The sequence below is a fragment of the Trifolium pratense genome, linkage group LG4 (assembly GCF_020283565.1).
Source record: "Trifolium pratense cultivar HEN17-A07 linkage group LG4, ARS_RC_1.1, whole genome shotgun sequence".
NCBI lineage: Eukaryota > Viridiplantae > Streptophyta > Magnoliopsida > Fabales > Fabaceae > Trifolium > Trifolium pratense.
This window is the reverse complement of record NC_060062.1, coordinates 29,482,076-29,505,849: the sequence shown is the minus strand read 5'-3', so window position 1 is coordinate 29,505,849 and position 23,774 is coordinate 29,482,076. Positions and strand designations below refer to the sequence as shown.

Below are 23,774 nucleotides of genomic sequence, written 5' to 3'. Positions count from 1 at the left end.
GAAGCATTGATACGGACGTTGGACACGCCGTTTTTCATTAACAATAGGTGTCAAGTGGAAGTGCAGTTAATGTATGCAACTGAGGCATCTTAACAGATCGATAGACTCACTACAAGAAAATATTCATTTACCGGCGAATATTACTGGCGGTTTTGGCCCTCAGTAGCTTACTGGCGGCCTAAGCCCCCAATAATTAAACAAAACCGCCACAAACTAATCAAATAATATTTAAATAAAAAAATTTGAATTTATTGGCGGTCCTGGCCGTCAGTAATTCTCTTTTTAATTACCGGCGGTCCAGGCCGCCACTACCTAAGCAAGAATATAAAAAAAAAAAAAATATATTGATGCCTTCAGACCTTATTGGCGGCCTAGGCCGCCACAAAATCTTGGGAATATAAAAAAGTAGCCGTTGGAGGACTTAGTGGCGGTTTTGACCGCCGGTAATGTTCTTGAAACTTGCCCAGCCATTATTGGCAGCCTGGGCCGCCGCAAAGTTGTTGGAATTTGAAGAAAAAAAAATGACCGTTGGGGCTTAGTGGCGGCTTTGACCGCCAATAAGCTCCAAGTCCAGATTTTTACGAATTTCATCCCCCTCTATATATATCTTCCTTCACTTCACAACTCTCATTTCCTACAATCCTTTCTCTATCTAAAATTTCTCCAACATCTCTCTAAAAATTCTTAACTCTTTATCATTTCAACTTTTATCATTTCACTCTCTAAAAATTCTCAAACTTTTTATCATTTCACTCTTGTTTTTCTTCATTTTGGTAAGTATTTCTCTAATATTCATGCAAGTTTAATATTTGATGTTTATATTGATATGATAAATTGTGTTTAATATTTAAAAAAAAATGTTTTTTTAAAACAAAATAATTAATTATTAAATTTTATATTTAAATAAATTAAAATGTTTTTTTTAAAGCAATTAATATTTAAAAAAACGGTTTTTTTAAAACAAAATAATTAATTAAAAACGTTTTTTTAAAAAAAATTCGAAAAGGCTGTAGTGGCGGTCCAAACCGTCGCTAAATGGTCAAAATCTGGGCAAAATTAGTGGCGGTCCAGGCCGCCAGTAGCTCTGTCGCAACCTGCAAGTCTGTGGCGGTCTGGGCCGCCAGTAAGTCTCGTCAATTCAGTTTTCGACGGCTTTGGCCGCCAGTAGTGTTACCGTCGCCTTAATTACTGGCGTATCGTGGCCGCCAGTAATCCGCCACTAATTTGGTCGTTTCTGGCGGTTTTTGGCCGCCAATAATTGGCGTTTTTCTTGTAGTGACTTGAACCTTATTCCTACATGACCTGGTCAATTCGCTCAGATACTGACAATGACACGTCAAAACATATAAGAATTTGTAAAATATGAAATAACTTTTTTTTTTGATAATCTGTAAAATATGAAATAATTGATCATAACCACATGTGTTAGTGGCATGTCGGTGTCTAACACTGACACATGTTGAATGGACTTCAATATGAAATGTTTATAATTTCTTAATGAAGTTGTTTTTCAAAACATGGCCTACGATTGGGTATAGTGTGAAAGTTGGAATGTTACTGTAGTTTATGGGACCTTGTGTATATAAAAGAAAGCAAAAGAATGTCATCTATCATGCTTAAGAATTGATGCTTTCAACTCCCATCAAATATTCCACTCATTGAGAGAAAACATTGTTGAGTCCACACATATACTTGCAAAAATTCTTTGTCAATACTTCGTGTGAAACCTGCGACCACTTGGGAATATCTTATGAACAAACATGCTGCAATATTTTATTTCTATGCAGAAAATGCAGCTTATGAGGATTATCCTTTCTGTCAGAAAATAATTAGCAAATGTGAGGACCACATGCCAAAAGAAAAAGCCAAAGGCTTTTGATATTCTCCACTTAGATGTTGGAGTGATTTAATTACATGTTTAATAATTAGGACACTATCTTTATATATCAGAAGCTTTATAATATGAGAGGATTTGCTTACCTCAGGATACAAAGTTAATTTTTAAAAAATGGATCAATCATAAAGAGTATTTTGAAGAGTGTGTTGTGAACATTAATCTAATACTCAGATGGAGAAGAATCATAATGCATAACTTGTTTTCATTATAATTCTTAAAATTTAGCTTGAACCTAATTCATCATCGTAAAACAAGGTAAAAAGTGAAGGATGTCGCCCACTTATAAACGCATTTTCAAACAATATCTTACAAAACCCACTTATAGGGTGAGAGGATGTCTCCCACTTATAAAAATACATACTCAATTCAAGTTAAATCTTATCCACATTCCACACACATCCTTCACGTCTTAGGACTCAACATTTAAGTTGAGCCGAACTCAACCTCAGAAAACAAGCTTGTAAAGTGAGGATGTATTCCATTTATAAACGTATTTTCAGGCCATATCACATCTAATTTGAGTCGCTCAACAATATTATGTAGTATTTCCCGGCGTTCGTCTACAAGTTCTTTTAATTACATAAACAACAACAATCAAGATTGTTTCCTGACCCTATCTAGAGGGAATAAGCTATCGCTGTGATTGTTTATCAAAGAACTTCTAGGCAAAAGCTAGAAAATATTCCACTATTTGTACCTGTAAATGCAGCTGCAGCCAACTGCATACATGGTTTTTAAATGAAGATCTTAGGATCTTCTTGTTCTATGAAGTGTGAAGCATGTCCCAATATCAAAAAGTACCACATAGGTGGTTTCCACAGCCTCAAAACAATCAATATCACAAAAACCCTATAGCAGGATGCCAGGATCTTCACTCATCTGCTTTAATTCTAATCTCGACAGTTTAAATCAATTTTAGACCAAGGCATTCTTACAAGTTTAATTTGGAAATTAAACTCAACAAGGAGATCTGAACCCTAATTTAAAATGTATGATACATTTCTCATTCAAAGAACATAATGAATCAGAGTAGAGTGAATTTTACTTTCAGATTCCGTGATAGTATCTTCCTACTGCAACTCTTTCTGTTGTTAATAATTGTACAGATAGCAAATTTTCAGTTACAACAGTCCAAGAAAGAAAAAGTTACAAGTTGCTTACCAAAATTCAGAAAATCAATCAAGAAATTTTGGTTAGTGAGATAATCCCCGAGAAAACTCGCTGAAACTAATATATATATGAGCTTGACCTTAACCATGGTTTTAAATTGCAGTCTACAACTGCAATTGTGTCTGGTAATGTAAAGACTTTGGAGGCCTCTGCAACCATATCGGCCATATTTGTCCGCAATTTCAATCATGACATAACCACAACCTCTACAACTGCAATTTAGAACCTTGACCTTAACTATTATATACTCGCTTCTAAGTTCTAACCTAATCTACAACCGCAAATTAAAACCTTGACCTTGGCTATTATATACTCGCTTCTAAGTTCTAACCTAACCACATTTAGAATCAAATTTCAGGGTACAAATTAGCCAATGCTTCGAATATGCATCACAAATCCAATACACACAATGAAGCATGCATTTCATAAGTTCATACAATGAACATCTTCAAGAAGTAACCATTTAACTGTTATACACAAAACAACATCACATACATTGACAATTCATTAGAATCAATTAGCATTCTACATTGAAATGCTATCAATCTTGTACTATACATGAGACAAGCATAAAATTTGACCTAAGCATTGAGAAAATAGAGTTAAGTACACAAAAATTTACCGAAAATTTTCAAGACTGTTTCTGATTCATAACAAGCAAAACCTCACCACCATGAGCAATACTAGAATCCAAGAACTCCCTTACTTCCTCAGTATCATGAAAACATTCCGGCATAGAAAGATCACTATCCAAATTATACCAAACCCCATCAATCTTCCTCAAAGCAATCCAATGTCTACTTTTCCAAATCCCAGCAAATCTTTTCACAAGAACATTAATCACAACCCCCATCAAAACATCTTCTGGTGCATCAAGATCAATAGATGATCCTCCATTTCGACGATCGTGCCAAACTACAGTCTTTCCTTTCTCTTCCAAAGCAGCTATTAGAACATTTATATCATAGTTTCCAGTCAATGCATTATGATGAGGCTTGAAAAGTATTGAAAATGGTGTCCATGATGATGAATCATTGTTAGAGAAATCATCAAGTGCTAGTTTTTCAGAAATTGCATTCAAATTTGCTCGAGTAAATGCATCTTTTTGCTGATTGAATAAAAATAAAAAATACCCAGAATCAGAAAGAGGCATAATTGAATGAAATTTGTTAAAAAGATTGAAAATTTAATACTAAGATGATGATATAAATAGGGTTTGAGTGATGGGTAAGAGTTGAATTGAAGAATTATTGATTAAATTGTAAAGGGTGTGAAGAGAGGAATAAGAAGAAGAAGAAGAAGAAGAAGAAGAAGAAGAACCTGAAAGAGTGAATTGAGAGTGTGTAAGAGACAGAACTGTAATCTTTGTCTTTCGTGATAGACATTGGAATTCTTGGGTGCCATTGTTTGTTGTAGGTTAGGTTGCTTTGCTGTGTTCTTGAAATTTGATGGGCATTCAATACTAGTACTTACTACTTCATCCTCCTCCGTTTCTTATCAAGTGTTGCTTTAGAATATTAACACCAAATTAAAAAAAATAATTTATTTTTTCACTTTATTTTTCTAATATACATTAATTTTAATTAACTAATAAATTTTTCTGAGAACGAGATGGTTAATGCCGAAAAAAAGATTTACCATAAAATTGATTCGGAATATAAGGTAGGAAAAATTTTAGAACTCAAAGAAATTTACATTTATCTCACTCTAAAGACACTAATAGTGCATCAACCCAAAATCTCCAAATTTAAAATATGTCTTTTTATCACTAGACGAAACTCTTAAAATTTTAAATTTGCACTTTTTATGTTCGGTCATAGACCATGTTTTTAATAAATAATAATAATGATGTTAGCAACAAAATCGTATGAATAAATTTTAAGCAATACAAGCTCTGTGAGCATAAAGGCATTACATTAATATGTAGGGGTCGGACGGGTTTAAACTCGGGATTCCTTACTTAATCTAAATGAGTGAATTTCTAGCCACTAAACTACTTAACAAAAAAAAATAACCATTAGATAATACTGCCTATGTTCCTAGCTACAAGACTTTAATGAGTAAATCACCATAATTAAAAGTGAGAGTATTGACAATTAAACAGCACATGGTGAATATCTTCCACCTCTCTAAATCAAAAAGCACATGAAAGTTCAAATGAGTTTGTAATAACTCCCCTACTTGTTAATGTTGTCTGCGTCGACAATCTTAATAACAAAAGCCTCCAATCAAAAATTTCAACCTTAGATGGTAGGTACATCATTTAACCACAATCTATATGTAAAGCCAAAACAATCTCGGTCTCAATAATTGTCGTTATGGACATATTTTGAAGGAATGAATATGCTGAACATACCGAAAACAAACTTGTCGATTCCGAAATCCACTTCCGTCTATCTTTTGTCCCCCGAACCACCTGAACATCCACTAGCAACTATGTTAATGCTTCAGCCTCGACTTCCTTTGTTGCTAGCAACGCATCAATCCACTCCACCCGCCAGTGCCACTCTCCGTCTTGCCAATAACCCATGTTTGCCACTACACCTTGTCGCCTTATTGTTTTGGAATACAATGCCGGATATAGGTCCCTGAAAGGTGTTAATCCAAGCCACTTTTCTTGCCAAAAATGAATTGTATTACCATCTCCTAGTAAATTACTAACATTAGAACAAAATCAAGAATTATCATTCATGCCGCCTATCATCATAAGGTCACGCGCCAGTAGGCCACCATAAATAACAAATGACATAGTTGATTAATTTATATTTGTCAATGCACAATTTTGATCATTAATATTTTTAGTTATCTATCATTGGTAATTATAAATATTGTATATCTCAAAAATACTTATAGAGACAAATCAAACATCTTATAGTAAATAAATATGGTCAAAGTAGATTATCTAAATAGTGCTCATAATAAAACTACATCATTTATTTTGAGACGAAGGAAGTATTGTTTCCATGGAAGCACGTATTCCGGGAAACTTTTTAAGGACTTTAAATAGTAAAGTTTAATGTAAATTTTATGAAAATGTGTAAATTTTCAATTTATTGAAAATTGAAATATCTAAGTTTTAAGTAAATAATTTCAGACATGAGTTATCATTTTCCTTTATTTTAATCTCAAGTTAGAGTCTAATCTTCTCCGAGGCGTAGATATCATATTAATTAATTATCTAATGCTTGCGCACTAGGTAGTCTTCATCTTATTGAACATATGTTTGGAACCAATGTTACTTTTGTTTTTGTGAGTTTATCCACCACCACCAGAAATTATTTGACTACTTCTTGAAGAATTTATCAAAACACACTCTAAATACTAATAGACGTGTGAAATTGTCTTAATGTTTTATACTAAGCACCATTTGGCTTTGAAATCTTTGCAATTTTAATTTACTGTAGCAGTCAACATGAAATAATGGATGGACAACTCAGATCAGTGCAAGAAACAATGATAGGATAGAATCCAGATCCATAAGGAGATATATCTGATGATTTTGGGAGCTGAGCTCTTTGTAATGCAATATCTCATTTTATATTTTTAGAATCAATCTCTTAGAAATACTTGCCACATAATAGTCAAGACTTTGTATCATCTATTGCCCTTAACAACGCCAAGACCTGGCAGCTCTAGGCATATATTTCTCCACGAGCAGAAGAATACAATAATAAATTATTAATGCTTTAAAGTTTAAAGGGACATGCATGACTGTGACATTGTAACTTACCAAAAGAACAAAAAAACTCAGCCATAAGATAAGAACTCTGAGTTGGTGTTAAAAATAGATAATATTAGGATTTATAATTTATATTTTTAGAATTTGTTTGTTATTTATAGATATGATCTAGAATTTTTTTTTTTTTTTTTGCAGCTCTATATATAAAGTCATAACTATGAATAATGAATGAGAATGAATGAATAAGAGAATTAGAGTATTCTCAGCACCTAAATTCTGCAATACAAAACACAAAAAGAGCTCCATCAGTGGTACAAAAAACCTCATCAATTGGTCCACTAGATATTGCTTTTTCCCTCAGTTAAAAAATGTACAAAATGTTGCATTCATGGATAACCAGATATTATAAAAACATCATAATTTCGTCCTACATACAGGTACAAATTCATCCCAATCATTATCATAAAAAATAAATAAATAATTCATCCCAATCATTCACACATGGACAAAAAACTAGAAACAATCCATTCTAGCCACTGCTTACTAGTTTTGCCGGAGCTTCTAAAAGAAAACAAAGGGATAAGATGATGATGCATACTAAATAAAATGTGGGGTCAATTCCCCTACCCCCATTTTCTTTCCACCCAAAAGAGTCCAAAAATAATATTTTTCTCTCTGTTCTTAACATGATAGCTCTCATTTGATATGCTTATCCAACCAGAAAATTTACTAGAACACCAGCAAATCTGAAAGGAATTGCCCAAGCGTAACTGTAGTTCGATAGATAAGCCTGATTTGATGGGGAGAATTTGAAAACAGACTCCTTAACTAACCACGTTACTTGCAATTTCAATAAAATATTTTGGTGTAACAGTAACATCAGATGTCCCCGAAGGAACTGTGTAACAGTAACATGTAGCAGGGACATATATTTCACAGAATCATTAATGTATACAACTATATATTAATTACATTTTCCGACATGACTGAAAATAATAGTCAATATACAAATTAAATTACCATTACTCATATAGTTGAATTGAAGATAGGCGCTAATGTAAGTTTTTCTTCATCTTTCTTTTTTCCCGTGGCTTCGGTTGAGTGAATGGTGAGTAAATACAAATTACAGGTTGGCATGTACTAAAAACTATACCAAAGTTCACCTTACAGGAATATACAATGTTGCAAGGCATGCTATTTTGAGATATAATTTCACTAGCTTTGGTTGAACCAAGTTAAAAATCATACCTCGAGTTCCACTTCACACCGGAAACACATAATAGACAATTCTTTTAACAGTTTCAGGAACCAGTCTGCAATGGGAGAAGGGTCTGTTGCTTTCCTTGCATAAAAATTGTAAGTTCTGTTGGTGCAACTACCAATCTTAACCATTTTTGTAACTCTTCACCTTCTACTTTCTCTTCTTCTGAAGAACACAAGCAATAAAGCATTGTTACAACTCACAACACCATGGCATAGATAAAACATATTGGTTTGACATCATTAATTAATGAATAATGCATATGTAGAGTTGATAGAAGCATACAACTTCGACATCTTCAAATCATCATTTTATTATATCAAACTACGGTATTTAACAGGGGTAAAGTCGAAAATCAAAATCTGCAATTTAATTTGTCTTTGCAAATTCAATTGATGGTGTGAAACAGTCAAAACAGCATGCATGAATGCACCTAGAAGTTATCATATAGAAACTAAACTGCCAAAAATTTGGATTTAGCCTTGCTTACAAGAACATCTCTGATGAAAGTAAAGATAACAAAAGGAAAAAGCACCAAAAGAAATGCAAGTGTATAAAAAATGATGAAAACAAGACAGTGAAACCACTATACACCGCTGTTATATATAATATGGAGAGTACGGTTACCTTCCAATTGAGCACCAAGACCCTCTACAACAGTAGGATTAGCTCGTACAATGGAAAGTGATACTTCCATTGCAGACTGAAGCAATGCTCTCACCTCTGTTTGAACAAGATCAACAAGTTGTCCCTGTTTTTTCATATGATATTAAAATAAGCATATAGAAAATTTTGAATAGAAGAAAATAAACAAGTTAATGAAATATTGAACCTGATCCCTTCCAAAAGAAACTGATCCCCCAGACTCATCCATTCCACCATTAGTAAGAGTGGAAATTGACACAGGGCCTATTGTCTGACTAAGACCATATTCAGCAATAGCTTTGTATGCCATGTCAGTTGCTCGTCGTATGTCATCAAGTGCACCTGTTGACACCCGGCCAGAATATACAATTTCTTCTGCTGCACGTCCTCCAAGAAGGGTCACCAGGCGGCCACGCAATTCATCAATGAAAAGCAAGTATCTGTCCTCATTTGTTGGAGGTATATAAGTAAAGCCCAAGGCCCCTCCCGACCTAGGCAATATGCTTAGTTTCTGGTAACATACACAAGATAGTAAGGCACTGAAATATCCCTAAAAGATATCATTTGGAGGGTGGTTTATCCTTCAAAAATGAATTTCACCACTATCCATATTTGATTCATTCAGTATTTTATCATTAAGATGCATTTAGTGTGTTTTTATTGTAAAAACAAATATAATATTTTTCAAATCAACAAAAATACGTATAATTAATATAAGGCATTTTATAAATATAAGAATCATAAGTTACTAGTTTGACAATTAAGGAAGAACTACTACTACTCATTACTCAATGAAAGGTATTTTCTGAAAAGAAAGTATAAATCGATAGGATAGTAGTAGGAAAAATAGTAGTGGCAATAGGCCCATCCATAAAATGCTAATCTACTAACAAGGTGCTTTGATTTGTAACTTGTTTGATTTTTCTAAATCAAGCACAATATATACATTCTGTCATTCTCTGCTCTAATTTCCCACCATAAAATAGAAATGAATGAAAAGATAACCCATCCCCCTCCGAGAAAACTGAAATAAAATAATTTTTGCCACAAGTCATTAAATTAAGAATCTCATAATCAGAGCCTATATGAATTAGCAATCATCAAACATCAGAGTAATTTCAAGTGTAAATTATAGTTTAATAGTGTGATAATTTCACAAAAATCAAGTAGGTTTAATGGCAACATCATATTCAAATAGCCAAGAAATCAAGAACAAAGCATCTTCTATGATATACCTACCTGAACACGTGGCTGTCCAGGAAGAAGATTCGCAACTGCAGTGCCTACTACAGCATGACCAGCTTCATGCCGTGCAACTACACCCTTCTCACATCCTTGCAACTTGGCAGTCTTCTTTTCTATGCCCTGAAACAAGTAGTTTGGTCTTTTTATCAATTGGTAAAGTAGGGTCCCGTTTACAGAACTAAAATTTCAAATTTAACAATGTGATTTGACAGAAAAATCTGAACAAACTGTATGCATAAATTACAACTGTGCATCCACCAAGAGAGATTGTGGATGAAATTAATGTTATCCAAAACAAATTTACTTACAGCTATTGACCTTTCCACAGCTTCAATGAAATCAATTTTCTCCACAACAACTTTGTTCTTTCTTCCTGCCAATAAAGCAGCCTCATTTACTAGGTTTGCCAGATCCGCCCTTCAATGATTTGTACTGTGTCAGATCACATTTCCAATCTTCTCAATGTATTTAAAGGGGGAAAATAATATGAAGGAAATAGAAAAAATTACCCTGTGAATCCAGTAGTCATAGAAGCAATATCACCAATGTAAACATCCTTGGCCAAAGGAAGTTCTTTCTTAGAAACATGAACTTTCAGGATAGCTTCTCTTCCAATCCTATCAGGTGTTTCCACCTAAGAACAAAACATTGCATTCTTTTCAAAGATATAAAAAGTTGAGATTTTTTAGTATCACTATAAAAACCAAATGAGGTGGTGTATTAAAACTTGAATCCAGACCATAATTACTCGATCGAATCTTCCTGGTCGGCGAAGTGCAGGATCTAAAACATCGGCACGATTAGTTGCCCCAAGAACAATCACTGCTGAGTTGCTGTCAAACCCATCCATCTCCTGTATTGTAGTATTATCATATTAGCTTATGTGTGGGATAATCCCTCCTCCCAAACAACCACAAGAAAGAAATAACAAAAAAGAAATACTAACAGTCAGCAACTGGTTCAAGGTCTGTTCTCGTTCATCATTGCTTACAATGCGAAATTTACCATCACGACTTTTAGCCACAGCATCTATCTGCATACCAAAATAAATTTTAATTTGGTTGAATATTAAACAGTAAATGTCTTACACAACAAAAGACTCTATATTCCTACCTCATCAATAAATATTATCGATGGTGCTTCTTTCTTTGCCCTTGCAAAGAGATCTCTCACCCGGGAAGCACCCATACCAACATACAACTCAACAAACTCACTGGCAGAACAACTTATAAATGGCACATCAGCTTCTCCGGCTACAGCCTTTGCTAGTAAAGTCTTGCCTGTTCCCGGAAGACCTACCTGTATAAACCATAAGATATTTACTCACTACAATGTCAAACTAAAACAATAACAATATATGAATGCATATAGCCAAGCATAAATAGTCCACATGAGGTACAAGCACATGCAGGAGAGGTGTAAGTGGAAACTAATCAAAGATTTATTCCTGGAGCAATGAGTTCAATGAAACACAATTGTGGTCTGGTATTTTACAAGGTAACGCTCATGTAAATAACAGAAAGTATGGTTGATGTAATAGTATAATACAGCAGAAAATTGTTGGATTTTAACACAATATATTCCCCAAGAGACATTTCCCATACTTGATCCTTTCCCTGAATAAATATGTATATCTATGGGTATATCTCACCAAGAGAACACCTCGAGGAGGACGAGCTCCAAGTCGCACATATTTATCCGGATTTCGAAGAAATTCCTGGCAAGTGAGCATCATCACAACCAAAATTATTTCCCTATATCACCAGAAAAAAATCTGAATAAAAATAGAAGGTTATTGTAGAATAGAAAGTCTCATTTGCACCCTAAAGATTTTAAGTGCTGAAAATGAGATGAAGAGAGTCCAGCTTACCACAATCTCTTCTAGCTCTTCCTTAGCCTCATCAATACCCGCAACATCAGCAAAGGTGATTGCTTCACCATTTTCAGATGATTTTGTACCGGCCGAAGCTCCTGATTTGCGTTTCCTAATCTGACCAGGAGTATTCTGACATAGCATGTGATTACTTATTACTTATAAAACATCATTTCAGTGATCTAGGAAACATGAATTGGGTAGGTCAGAGAAGCTCCGAGGGGAAGAAATAAAACTCACCGGAGAGAAGTTTACAGGGAACCGTTGGAGAAGCCCTGCCACTAAAGCAACATAAAACATGGCTGTCTGTGAAAATGAGAAACAAAGTCAGCTTGTCACGTGATATACTGTAAACACAACAAAACAAGGAAATTTATAATGAACTGGAATAGGAAATCGAATATCTTACACAACTGATACAGTAGTAATACAACATATGGCATATTTAGCAAGTGCTTTGAAGGATTTTTAAAACTGTAGGCAAGTTTAATTCATGAAGCTAATACAAATATTAGCTTTTATTAATCACCTCAAAGCATTAAATTCTTGTCCTAATAAAGCAAGCATGAAACCAAGAATTTACCATCATTATTAAAGTCAAACAAATAGAACGCTGAAGACAACAGATTGCAAAAAATAGTATTTCAAACACTGGGAAGGGATTGGTTATGTTTTTTCAAAAATTAGAAAACTTTCTTCAACGGTATCATAAGATATGGTACACAATGGAGTACGAGAGTGTTAAGGAGATAGTCTTTAGTCCATAGCCACTGAGCAGTCACACAATTTAAGTGATTTGATAGAAAGATTGTAATCGGAGAAAGAATCAAAGAATCATAGCTCTTATTTCTATTTTGAGTTGCTGCCTCTAAACAATTAAATATATTGGAATATGCACATTAAACCTCAAACCACCAGCCTCCATCCCAAAATCAGCCTAAAGTAAATTCAGTTTAGGTATAACTAACAGTGCATGTGAACAACATCACAACAATCACATAACCTAATTGTTGAGAGCCCCGCATCGGATCGTTATATGGCCTTAAGCCCTTAACAATGATTATAAGTAGTGGAATCTCTCACTTTATAAGCTTGATTTGAGAGATTGAATTATGGCCAACCAAAACTATAATATAACATCATAGTCTATATCGTTAAACATTAGGCGGCCAGTAGGCCACTCATTATAGTGATTATACATGATAACTGACGGCCATCTCTCATCTTACATATTTTGTGGAACTAAATTCGAATACTATATTCTAAGAGTAAACAAACCATGAATGCTCAAGTCTCAACTAAAATTTAATATTGTATCTGATACTATCCTAAATTGTTGGACCCACTCATTATAGTGTTCGAAATCTCTCATCTTACAGACCGATTTTGTAGCCCTAAATTCTAAATATATTCTAAGGGTAACAAGTTGCTTACCAAAGCAGTGCTGATAAATCCACCGGAACGTCTATCAGGTGAACCAAACTCCACGTCATTCTCAAGCATCTTTTCATAAGGAGTTCTTATATCACTAGGCCTAGTTGTAGTATAAACAATCCTTTTCGTTGGAGCTACACTCTTAACCAAAGACTCTGATTCCTGCTGCAACCTACTACTACTACTACTACTACCACTACTATCAACTTCACCACCTTCCAAATCAGACTTCAACTTAAACGTTATATGAACTCCATCAACTTCCACATTCAAAACCTGATCACTATTAATCTTACTCAAAAAATCACTATAAGGAACTCTCACAGGCGTTGTCAAAGGTCTCGCCTCCGAGCCAGGTAAAGGAATCAAAGGCCAAAAAAACCTATTAAAAAAAAACACAGTCCCTAAGTGAAGAAGCAAAACAGCAGCTTCTTGAGGTTTCAACGTCGGTTGCCATTCCCATTTCCCATTTTTTGAACCTAACCACCACCACCAACCATCTTTCTCTTGGGTCTCCTTCCTCCGGTTCGAACCAGAACTAGAACCACTTGAACCCGGTTCAACTTCAACTTCAACACCTTTACTCTCTCCATTCTTCTCATCAGAATCATTCTCCTGACCACCGGTTGCAGCAGTCCCACCACAACCACAACCACCACCGCCGCCGCCCTTACTGTTGAACTTTAATCCACGCCATAAATCGAATTTTCCGAAATCTTTCAAAAAATTAGCATCTCTTAGAACCCTAATTGGAGCTGAATTGGGAACAAAACGACGCGCGTTTCGAAAGTGATGAGAATGAAGATAAATTGTTGTGTGTGTTAAAGGAGAAAGATAATCTAACGATGACATTGAAAAGATAAAGAGATAGAAAATTTTGAAATGGAAATATAGAAAAGTTTATTTTTTATTTTATTGTGTTCTCGTGCATTTGTGAGTGGTTTATGATGAATTTATACCGTCACTTTTTTGAGAGATGAGATAATCTTCTTTGCTGTGTGTTTGATGATGAAGTAAGTTCTAACGGTGGGAAGAGAGAGAAAGGGACAAGGTGTCTGATATGAAATGAGAGCCGTTGGATTGATGAGGCGTGTTAATGATCGTACCGTTGATATTAAGAAAGTTATTTTTGGGGTTTACATGGAAAGCTTACTATTTTCATTTTTCTTTTTGGGTCTTGCTAACCAGTGCCTCCGGGGCACTAGTTAAGGAACCAAAAGAAGAAATAAAATAAAAGTTGTGCATGAAAAACATCAAAATATAGACTTTTATTGTATTGACTACACTATTTTCAAGTAAAACTTTCTAAATTTGAATCCTTAACAAGTGCCCCTAGGGCACTATTTAGCATTTGCCATTCTTTTTTGGTCTCTTTGGAAAAGAAATAATGGATAGCTTCTTACAAACTAGTTTAAAGCATAAACCCAAAAAAAAAAAAAAAAACTAGTTTAAAGCATATGAATTTATAGCTTATGGCAGATAAATTAGTTGATCGAATTTGTAATGTTCGATAAAATTAAAAATTGAAATAATTTATATACATGAAATAATATATAAAAGATATGTTTAATTAATATTTAAAAAAAATATAGCAGCCGAAGAATTATTTCAACAAGTATTACCCATGGAATCTTTTCATGCTCAATCAACCGATTTGGTAGCACCAAATTCTTTACCAAATAATAGTGTACATCTTGAAATTGAAAAAAGCCAATTATCATTAAGGTATTCTTATTGTTATGGATTGGCCCAAAGCTGATCCAATCTGCTAGGACGTCGAGGACGGCCCAAAGGAGCAACGTCCTGATCCACTTAGCATAGACACAAACACTCATTCGAGGACACGTCATCATCAAAGTCTCATCCTTTATCCCTAATAAGCGGAGCAGCTTTGACCAGGTTGATAGGCATAGAGACCTTTCACTCGTCATTGGGGGCTCTATATAAACATTTCTCTACAGGAGGGTCACATATTCAATTCTATTTTAACTCAACACTTAAACTTGTACCTTTGAACTCTGAACTGACTTAAGCATCGGAACGCCTTCAGGTACAAATTCCCCCTTTGTAGATTGCTCAACTATGGATGTTCACTGACCATCTACCTTCTCTGATCATAAGGTATCACTTATTAATATTAATTCTCAGCTAAAAATTATATTCATTAGTTTATAAGTTAATTATAAAGAGGGCAACAATATGTTATATAAGGATATTTTGTTTATGAATTCATTAGTCTATAAATTTTTACCGATAAAAATTGTATTCTATAAACTTTTTTTTTATAAACTACCTTTAAAATATCAATTGCTTTCCTTCTCTAACTCTTATTTGACAATTAACAAAATTTATCAAGATCAGACAATTTATCATATGATCTAAAAGACTAAAACTACTGACTGCACCTACATTTAAATTCACTTAATTCCATAGTTTTAAAAACCGGCTCGGATAGGGAACCGGTACGGTGGCCGACTCGGTTATCATGCAGAACCGGTTCTGCTTTAAAACCGTCGAAAACCATTGTGATTCGGGTGGGTCGATTGTTGAACTGGGAACCGAATAAAACGGTACGCGCGAACCAGACCGGTTTGGAGAGAAAATCAATTATTTCAAAAAAATTCCAAATATGTTGCATATGAAAATCGAACACACTTGATTTACAGTAGGATCACTACTAGCACTAGGCTACTTGAACTTATGATGTGATATTATGTATTACAGAAATATATTTAATACTACTGTACTAGGAGCCCGTTTGGATTAGCTTTTTTTTTAGCTTATGCAAACGGCTTATACAATATAAATTAGGTTTTATACTATTTTATATGTTCACACTAGTGAAAATTGTATTTTTATAAGCTATTTTATCATAAACTACATTGACAAACTTATAATAATACATAAAAATTGTATAAGCTGTTTGCATAAGCTCAAAAATAAGTTAATTCAAACAGGGCCTAGTTATAAAACACCATGGCATTAATAATAAATACATTGATAATTTTTTTCCCTTATTATTTTAAATTTAATTTTCATATATATATATATCCATTGTTTTATTTTAATGTAATATAGTATATTAAATTATGTTATCAAAATATAAATAATGATGAAATGAGAAGCTTTTGTGTGTTTTTTTTCCTTTTAAATATATAAAATTTATTGAAAAAAAGTTTGAAGGGAATTTTTTTTAATTAAATTTTATTGTTATGAAATTCAAGTTAATATATTTAAATTTTTTATATAAGTCGGGTCAATAGTGATGCGGTCTGACCAGTGATCCACTGGTCTGATCAGTGAACCAATGACCTAGTGCCTTGATGGGGTCGATCAGCGGTCCGAGTTTTAAAACATTGCTTAATCCAGGTGTGTGAACAACTGAACATTGAATTGAGGGTTTATGAAACATATGAGTGTTACACTTATTACACTTACACCTAGTAGACTTTTATTTGTGAAACTATATAATATGAGTTAGGATCCGTTGACACCAGGTGTCAAACTTTAATTTGACACCAAATCTTGTCCATTTATTTTTATTAATCTAACTGTTCATACTTATTTATTTAAAATCCACATGATCATTATTTTTCCAAATCTTAGCCAATTAATTATTCTTTTAACAATCTCCTTTCAAGTTCCATTGTTTCTTGTATCTCTCTCATTTAAGTAATTGTTATCATTGCTTGCTACCCAATTTGTTTTTTCCTCTCTAGTCTCTATCATTGGTTCTCTAACAATACGTTCACCAATCACAACCCCTTCCCTGTTTTAATATTTTTTTTAGGGTTCAAATTTGGGAATTGAAATATCAAGGTAAAATTATGATTTAATAACAAATCTGGTAATTCATAACCTCAATTGTCACATAAAAAATTTCACATATAAATTCAATCCCATCCAAAATATTCCTATAGAATCCTAGATTCACCGCTTCCTCTTTGCATATGGGAATATAGACAAAATAAAAATAAAATAAAAAAATTGAAGGAAAGGATGCTCAACAAATCAAAGAGGAATGAAAACGCAAGAAGACGTTAATGTTTGGGGAAATTTTTTTTTTTAAATATTTTTTTGTTTACATGTTTGGGGAAGATTGGATAACAACAAATCAAATTTTTTTTTAGAACAAACAAATCAAATTTTTATAAAACCAAAAAATAAGAAATCTCCTAAATTGATGCACATGTTAGTTAATATAGGAAACTATTATTAGCCTTTGATTAAAAAAATAGACGGTTGAAATTTGGTATCAAATTAAAGTTTGACATCTGGTGTCAACGGATCCTAACTCATATAATATATATGTTTTTCTTTTTCTTCTTTTTTGTGGGAATATATTTTTCTTCTTAAATATTCAATATTTAAATTTAAATTTATATTATACATTTAATCCCTTGTTTTGCGGTTATCAAAATGGACGAGAAACACATACCAAAATTTCTAAATTAGAGGATCCTAAGAAATTTTCAGCCAAACAAAAAATATCCCAAAAAAAGAAAGAACTAAATTGCTATACTTCAACGGCCGGATAAGGTCATTTAACTTTTTCACTAGTTGATCTATTTTCTCTCTTTTTTCCATCTTTAGCTTTTTTCAATTTTCTAGATGGTTTCTATGGACTCAGTAAAAAAATCACATCAATGTTACATTTTCATGTTACACTTTTAATTGTAGCTTCCTACCCAAAGCTACATTCTTTTAAATGTTTCTTCAATGGAGGGTTTGAAGCAAACATGTTAATCCCTTTTGATTATTACTATGATGATTACAATTATTTTTTTGAATCTGGTTATGGCTAATTAATAAATACCCTCCATATATTTGATTCTTCTATTATATTATTGGGTTGTGACATGTGACAAATGCATAAAATACATGCAACCACGACCTTAAAAACATTATAGTTAGTTTATTCTTTGTAACTAGGTACCAACATTCATAGAATTAAAGATGGGTTTCAATACAAAGGACATTCTGCTTCATTTGTCCAAAGTTTTTCATATTTCAATTGTAAGAAGCTATACTTTTATGAAAAAGTATCCAAAGGTTTCATGTGCTTTGTTAGTCTTCTTAATTGTGTATATATTTCTTTCTTGTATATACAATTTGTTGGTTTTCTTGTCTCCATTTCTTGTGTTCATTGCAATTTTGGTTAAAATCTTTTGGAGCTCCGAGCAAACAAATGTTAACGGTGTTGAGAAAAAAGGAGATAAAAAAAAGGTTGAAGTGAAACTACCCGAGGTTCCCAAGAATGAGAGACGTGGAATGCTTTATAAGTATCCATCACAAAATGCAACAAGTAGAAGAAGAAATTTCACGGGGAAGAAATTGGATGTGTATGGTGATTTAGAACAAAAAGCTAAGAATTTATCAGCAGCATTTCGAAATGAGTTCACTAAGAAGAACACGGAGATTATATCAGGATTTAGAGTTTTCGAGAAAGAGATTGAGCCTTATGATTTTAAGTTATCGTCAAGAAAATGTGAGGATCCTAAAAAACAATCATTTTGTGAGCCTTCAAAGGCTGAAGTTGTAACTTGTGGTTCAAGTTATTATGATGGTCAAGAGAAAAAGATAGAAAAAATGGAAGATGAGAAAAAGGCAATAGAGGATAATATTATTAGTAATAAAGTTATAGAATTGAAAGAGGATGGTCAACAAAAGCTAATGGATCTTGGGATTTGTGAGATAGAAAGTAACAAAAGGTTGGAGAGTCTTATAGCTAGAAGAAGGGCAAGAAAACAATTGACTTTGGAGATTGAGAATGATTTAATTGAAACAGAATCAATTACACCAAGCCAAATTGCACCATTGCTTATTGCAGCAAGAATGAACCCTTTTGATTTTGATTCTCCAAGAGCTTATGATGGCATAGAAATGCCTGGTTCTGCTCCATCTGCTTTGAGAAGTCCATTTGATATCCCTTATGAACCTTTTGAGGAGAAACCAAATCTCAAAGGAGATGGTTTTGTTCAAGAGTTCATAGGTGACATGCCATTAGAACCTAAACAAGACCTTGAAGTTAGAGATCAAAGGATACCAAATTCAAGACTTAGCAGGCTTTCAGGTAATAATCACTTTCTATTTTCCTTGTCCTCTTTTTTCTCCCCTTAAGTTAAAAACAAAGGAAACAAAAGAGTATAGTGTGTATTTGTGGTAAATTTTGAGAATAGAGCTATGTTTTGGATTAACAAGTTAATTTTTTTATAATAGATAAAACAATTAGGTGCTTTTATAAGCTATCCTGACGAGTTTATGGCAATAAGTTGAAAACAACTTATGAACATGTCATAAGTTTCCATAAGCTCTCTTGAATTGCCTCAAAAGTGTTTATGTCAGTAAATAAACTCCCATAATCCAATCAAACAGTCTCTACATTGAATGTATTTTGCTCATGTAGGTATGTGAAATCATGATATGCTCTCTTAAAAAGTTTATGAAAATAAGCTGAAAACAACTTATAGACATGTCATACCTTGTTTCCATAACCTCTCTCAAACAGTCTCACAAGTACTTATATCAGTAGATAAATTCAATTAAATTAATCCAAAGAGTCATTAAATTGAATGTATTTTGCTCATGTAGGTTTGGGAAGTCATGATAGTCTTGAAAAATTAAACTCGAAAGAAGGGAGTGAAAGTGAACTACAAGCTCCAAATCCAACAAATGAAGGAGAGGAAACCATACAAGAAGAGGAAGGGCAATGTAAAGTTGATATGTTTGGCATGAAAATTGAGGAAGGAGACGACGGTGATCCAAAAAATTCCATGTCATATCATGAAAGCGAACCAAACTTAATTCCATCGATAATAAATATTGAAAGAGTTTCAACCTTACCTCCTAAGCCTCAAGAGTCTATCCATGATTTTCCAATATCTAGTGCTAATGTTACTAATTTAAATGATTCATTGTATGAGTCTCTTTCAATTCCTATTGATAAGAGTAAGGAACACATGTTCTTTGCAAATAGACTAATTCGTCATACACCGTCGATATCCTTAGCTTCTGATTTACACGTTGAGTTTTCTGAAATTGGTTCACCAACATTGACAATTGATGATAATCATGAAGATTTGTGGGAAGCGCATGAAGTTAGTGATCATGATGATATTTTTGAGGAAAACACTGATGTAGAAAATGTAGATGATGTGAATTTTTTGCCATCAGAATCTGATATACATGTTGATACTCCAAATTATGAAATGAGTAGTGATCATAACATGTTTGGTAATGTGAGACAAACCGGTACATCCCAATATTCTTCGGATGTGTCAGCACGTTGGAAGCGGTTAATAAGGTTGATGGATACTCGTGTTGATCATTTACCACAAGAAACTCTTTCAGAAAATCTCGAGGTTAGTCATTTTGGTAATACTATAGCCGTTAGGAACGTGAGTTGATGAACAAGCATTTTGTGGATTCATACTTGCAAATTGTGATTAATGGCATTCAACGATTAATGAATTGCGAGGCCTTGTTGTATTCATTAAACATTCACTGAACATAATTATATACACATTTGAACCGCGTTAACCATAAGAATAATACATTCTTACTAAGAAAAATTGAATTCATCTTTTTCTTATAGGAATGTAACCAGACAGAGAATTTAATAAACACGGACCAAGTTATGAATGAAGTGAACAACTCAGCAGCCACTGAGCAAGACAACACAACAGACATAGGGAGTAATGAAGTGCCACAATCATCACAAGTTCATCATCATCGACAACAAACGGTTGATGAAGTATCGACTATCACAAGTTCATCATCATCTTCGTCATCACCAAGGTCTGTATTGCATTCACCACGTAAGACATCTGCAGGCCAAGAGATGCCCCAAGTTGTTCAACAATCAGATGTGGAGAATGTGGCTCAAGAAACAGTAAATGTCGAAGGCCCAGTTGAATCCATGTCTCAAAATATTCAGCCTTCCATGGTTGATCCAAATGTTGAATCACATAATGGTGACTTGATTCATTCTCAGGTGAGTTGTGGTAGATTTTTGTTATTTATTTTTCACCTATGTTTTTTGTTTTTATGTAGATTGAACATTGGCATATCATAATCATAATTAATAAATATTTAAATTTAAATATTTTATCATGATTTATAGTGCATTATGATGCCATTTGAATCTCACTTATTTGGAAAATGTTTTTATTGTTGTATTAACTTATATCAGCTTAATACAAATAGAGTGATAAGGTAATCCTATGCCTAAAGGCTTTGTAGCACATTATTAGGTTTTGCATGATTGAAAGTGTTAAGAAGTCTCACATCGGTTGCGAGATGACCTGAATATATGTTTATAAACTAGAGGCAATCCTCACCCTTCAAAGCCGGTTTTGTAGGTTGAGTTAGGCCCAAACTCTCAATTCTTAGATTGTATAAGAGACTTCTCCATGATCCGCTGGGGCGCTTGCTATCAGGTTTCTAATCGGGCCATCCACCATTCATATCCGCGCCCCAAGCCCAAAGCAGTGCTAGGCGCGGATCCGCTGGGCTGCCTGCTATCAGGTTTCTAATGAACAAAAGTAGGAATTCTTCTGGCCTTAACTATAATGTTATTTGTCACATTGATTAGGATGTAACTTATCCCTTGGAGAACTCCATTCAAGAATCAAATATGTCTAGCAACATGAATGAAGCAGAAGTTAGAAATCAAGAAGATCAAAATATAAAGAATGATGAGAACAATGAAGACAATTCTACTCTTCAAAGTAGACAGGATGCTTCATCAGAACCACATAATGATCGAAATGTTGAATCACATAATGATGACTTGATTCATTCTCAGGTGTGACTTGTGGTAGATTTTTGTTATTTGTTTTTTACCTATGTTGAAACAACTTATTATGACATGTACCATAAACAGTTTTTTGCTTATTTAATAACCTTTTCAGGATAGCTTATGAAAAACGGCATTAGCTTATGAAAAAACAGTCTGACTTAAGAACTTATATTTTGCTATAGAAATAGCTTATGCATAAGAACTTATATGATAAACGGTTAATTAAGTTGTTTATCCAAACAAGACAAGTGTTTACATATTTGGCAGACACACAAACATAGACACACAATAAATAAAAAAACACAACATCATTTGAACATGTTTGTAACTTGGTTTTCAATTTCTAATGAATAAAAATAGAAGTGCTTCAAGCTTTGACTATAATGTTATTTGTGACATTGATTAGGATGACACTTCTCCATTGGAGAACTCCATTCAAGAATCAAATATGTCCAGCAACGTGAATGATGCAGAAGTTTGTAATCAAGAAGACCAAAATTTAAAGAATGACGAGAACAATGAAGACAATTCTACTCCTCAAATTAGACAGGAACATGATGCTTCATCAGAACCAAATAGACTAGCAGAGGTAATAACTTTATGGTGTACGTGAATGAGAAGTCAACAAAATTACATTTGATAATAAAAATGATATTTGTATCTTTAAACTCCATATATTTTAGTAGATTAGCCATTTTACTAATAGAGAATTTTTTCTCTACAGGTGCCAATGATTTCTCCAATGCTAGAATCATCCTCAGAAATTCACATAGAGAATAATGAAGGAGAATCATTGATACAAGAAGCTAGCACACAACCTTTTATCAATGCTGATGTAGTAGACACAAGTTCTGCTAATGATTTTGAAGGAAAAATTCACAATGACTTGAATGAAAATGAAGCCAAAATTCATAGCTCAGAAGAAGAGAAATTGCAAACTGAGTCAAAGCAGGTAGTAGACACAAGTTTTGCTAATGATTTTGAAGGAAAAAACCACAATGACTTGAATGAAAATGAAGCCAAAATTCATAGCTTGGAAGAAGAGAACTATTTGCAAAGTGAGTCAAAGCAGGTGGTAGAAACAAGTCCTGCTTATGATTTTGAAGGGAAAAACCACAATGACTTGAATGAAAATGAAGCCAAAATTCATAGCTCAGAAGAAGAGAACTGTTTCCAAAATGAGTCAAAGCAGGTCGTAGAAGATCATATAGAAAAAGAGTCGGAAGACAAAGGTAACATCGTCTCTAAAGACTCTCCACTACCAATGGTCACTGAAGTATCCATTAATGAAGATGACAGATTAGGAGAATCTGATGAGATGAACAAGAATGAAGTCACTGATAAGGTTAGCCAAATAGCACACACGAATGATCATCCTTAAGGAAGTACTTCAACTTGAGGATGTAAACTTAGCTTTGTAGTACCGGCACTTCATTTTCAACGCATATATAGTCTCTGACATCGACACATACGGTTTACATTTAATCACTTATATTTTCTTAAATTATTACGGGTGTCTACATGTCAGTGCTTCATAATAGCTCAAAATGAAGTAGAGTGATAACAATTGAGAAGACTAAACTCAAAGATAGATACACTAATTAGTTTTTCAGTACATGTTTCCCTAGTTAGATGTTAATAATTGTATTCTATTAGTCTCATTGCACATATGTACTCTATCATTATATTCACAATGTAGGAAGTAAGAAATGTAGAAGTTCTATTGTATCTTATAACATTTTATCTCAAACTCAAATGACATTCATTGTT

General features: G+C 33.5%; 3 protein-coding genes across 4 annotated transcripts; 1 reads left to right on the top strand and 2 right to left on the bottom strand.

Moving 5' to 3' along the window:
• Positions 1–3,491: 3,491 nt before the first annotated feature.
• On the bottom strand, positions 3,492–4,577 carry LOC123881780 (josephin-like protein). The gene is made up of 2 exons (XM_045930524.1): positions 4,388–4,577; positions 3,492–4,175 (listed from the first exon to the last, which is right to left on the bottom strand). Exons 1-2 carry the CDS (start codon positions 4,469–4,471, stop codon positions 3,699–3,701), a joined length of 561 nt encoding a protein of 186 aa, XP_045786480.1. The 5' UTR covers positions 4,472–4,577; the 3' UTR covers positions 3,492–3,698.
• A 3,072-nt stretch (positions 4,578–7,649) lies between these two features.
• On the bottom strand, positions 7,650–14,289 carry LOC123881779 (ATP-dependent zinc metalloprotease FTSH 7, chloroplastic-like). 2 transcript variants are annotated; one of them, XM_045930522.1, is made up of 13 exons: positions 13,205–14,289; positions 12,011–12,076; positions 11,768–11,902; positions 11,549–11,614; positions 11,011–11,196; positions 10,844–10,930; positions 10,637–10,750; positions 10,407–10,531; positions 10,206–10,314; positions 9,892–10,017; positions 8,840–9,163; positions 8,635–8,758; positions 7,650–8,172 (listed from the first exon to the last, which is right to left on the bottom strand). In XM_045930522.1, the coding sequence occupies exons 1-13, from the start codon at positions 14,054–14,056 to the stop codon at positions 8,048–8,050; spliced, it is 2,439 nt and encodes an 812-aa protein (XP_045786478.1). In that variant the 5' UTR covers positions 14,057–14,289; the 3' UTR covers positions 7,650–8,047. The 2 variants fall into 2 exon arrangements, with proteins under 2 accessions (XP_045786478.1, XP_045786479.1); XM_045930523.1 differs by having other exon boundaries at positions 11,768–11,887; positions 13,205–14,197.
• Positions 14,290–18,160: 3,871 nt separating this feature from the next.
• On the top strand, positions 18,161–23,385 carry LOC123922429 (uncharacterized protein PF11_0213-like). The gene is made up of 6 exons (XM_045975146.1): positions 18,161–19,277; positions 19,796–20,601; positions 20,799–21,197; positions 21,798–22,010; positions 22,411–22,593; positions 22,729–23,385. The coding sequence occupies exons 1-6, from the start codon at positions 18,161–18,163 to the stop codon at positions 23,383–23,385; spliced, it is 3,375 nt and encodes a 1,124-aa protein (XP_045831102.1).
• The last annotated feature ends 389 nt before the right edge of the window (positions 23,386–23,774 follow it).

Excerpts from the sequence above, each read along its gene's own strand:
- LOC123881780 (XM_045930524.1), bottom strand. The coding sequence starts at position 4,471 with ATGGCACCCAAGAATTCCAATGTCTATCACGAAAGACAAAGATTACAG. Across the intron at positions 4,176-4,387 it reads CTCTCAATTCACTCTTTCAG|CAAAAAGATGCATTTACTCG; the intron begins GTTCTTCTTCTT and ends TTATTCAATCAG.
- LOC123881779 (XM_045930522.1), bottom strand. The coding sequence starts at position 14,056 with ATGTCATCGTTAGATTATCTTTCTCCTTTAACACACACAACAATTTAT. Across the intron at positions 11,903-12,010 it reads TCCCTGTAAACTTCTCTCCG|AATACTCCTGGTCAGATTAG; the intron begins GTGAGTTTTATT and ends ATGCTATGTCAG. Across the intron at positions 10,315-10,406 it reads ATGACTACTGGATTCACAGG|GGCGGATCTGGCAAACCTAG; the intron begins GTAATTTTTTCT and ends AAATCATTGAAG.
- LOC123922429 (XM_045975146.1), top strand. The coding sequence starts at position 18,161 with ATGGGTTTCAATACAAAGGACATTCTGCTTCATTTGTCCAAAGTTTTT. Across the intron at positions 19,278-19,795 it reads AAGACTTAGCAGGCTTTCAG|GTTTGGGAAGTCATGATAGT; the intron begins GTAATAATCACT and ends TTGCTCATGTAG. Across the intron at positions 22,594-22,728 it reads AACCAAATAGACTAGCAGAG|GTGCCAATGATTTCTCCAAT; the intron begins GTAATAACTTTA and ends TTTTCTCTACAG.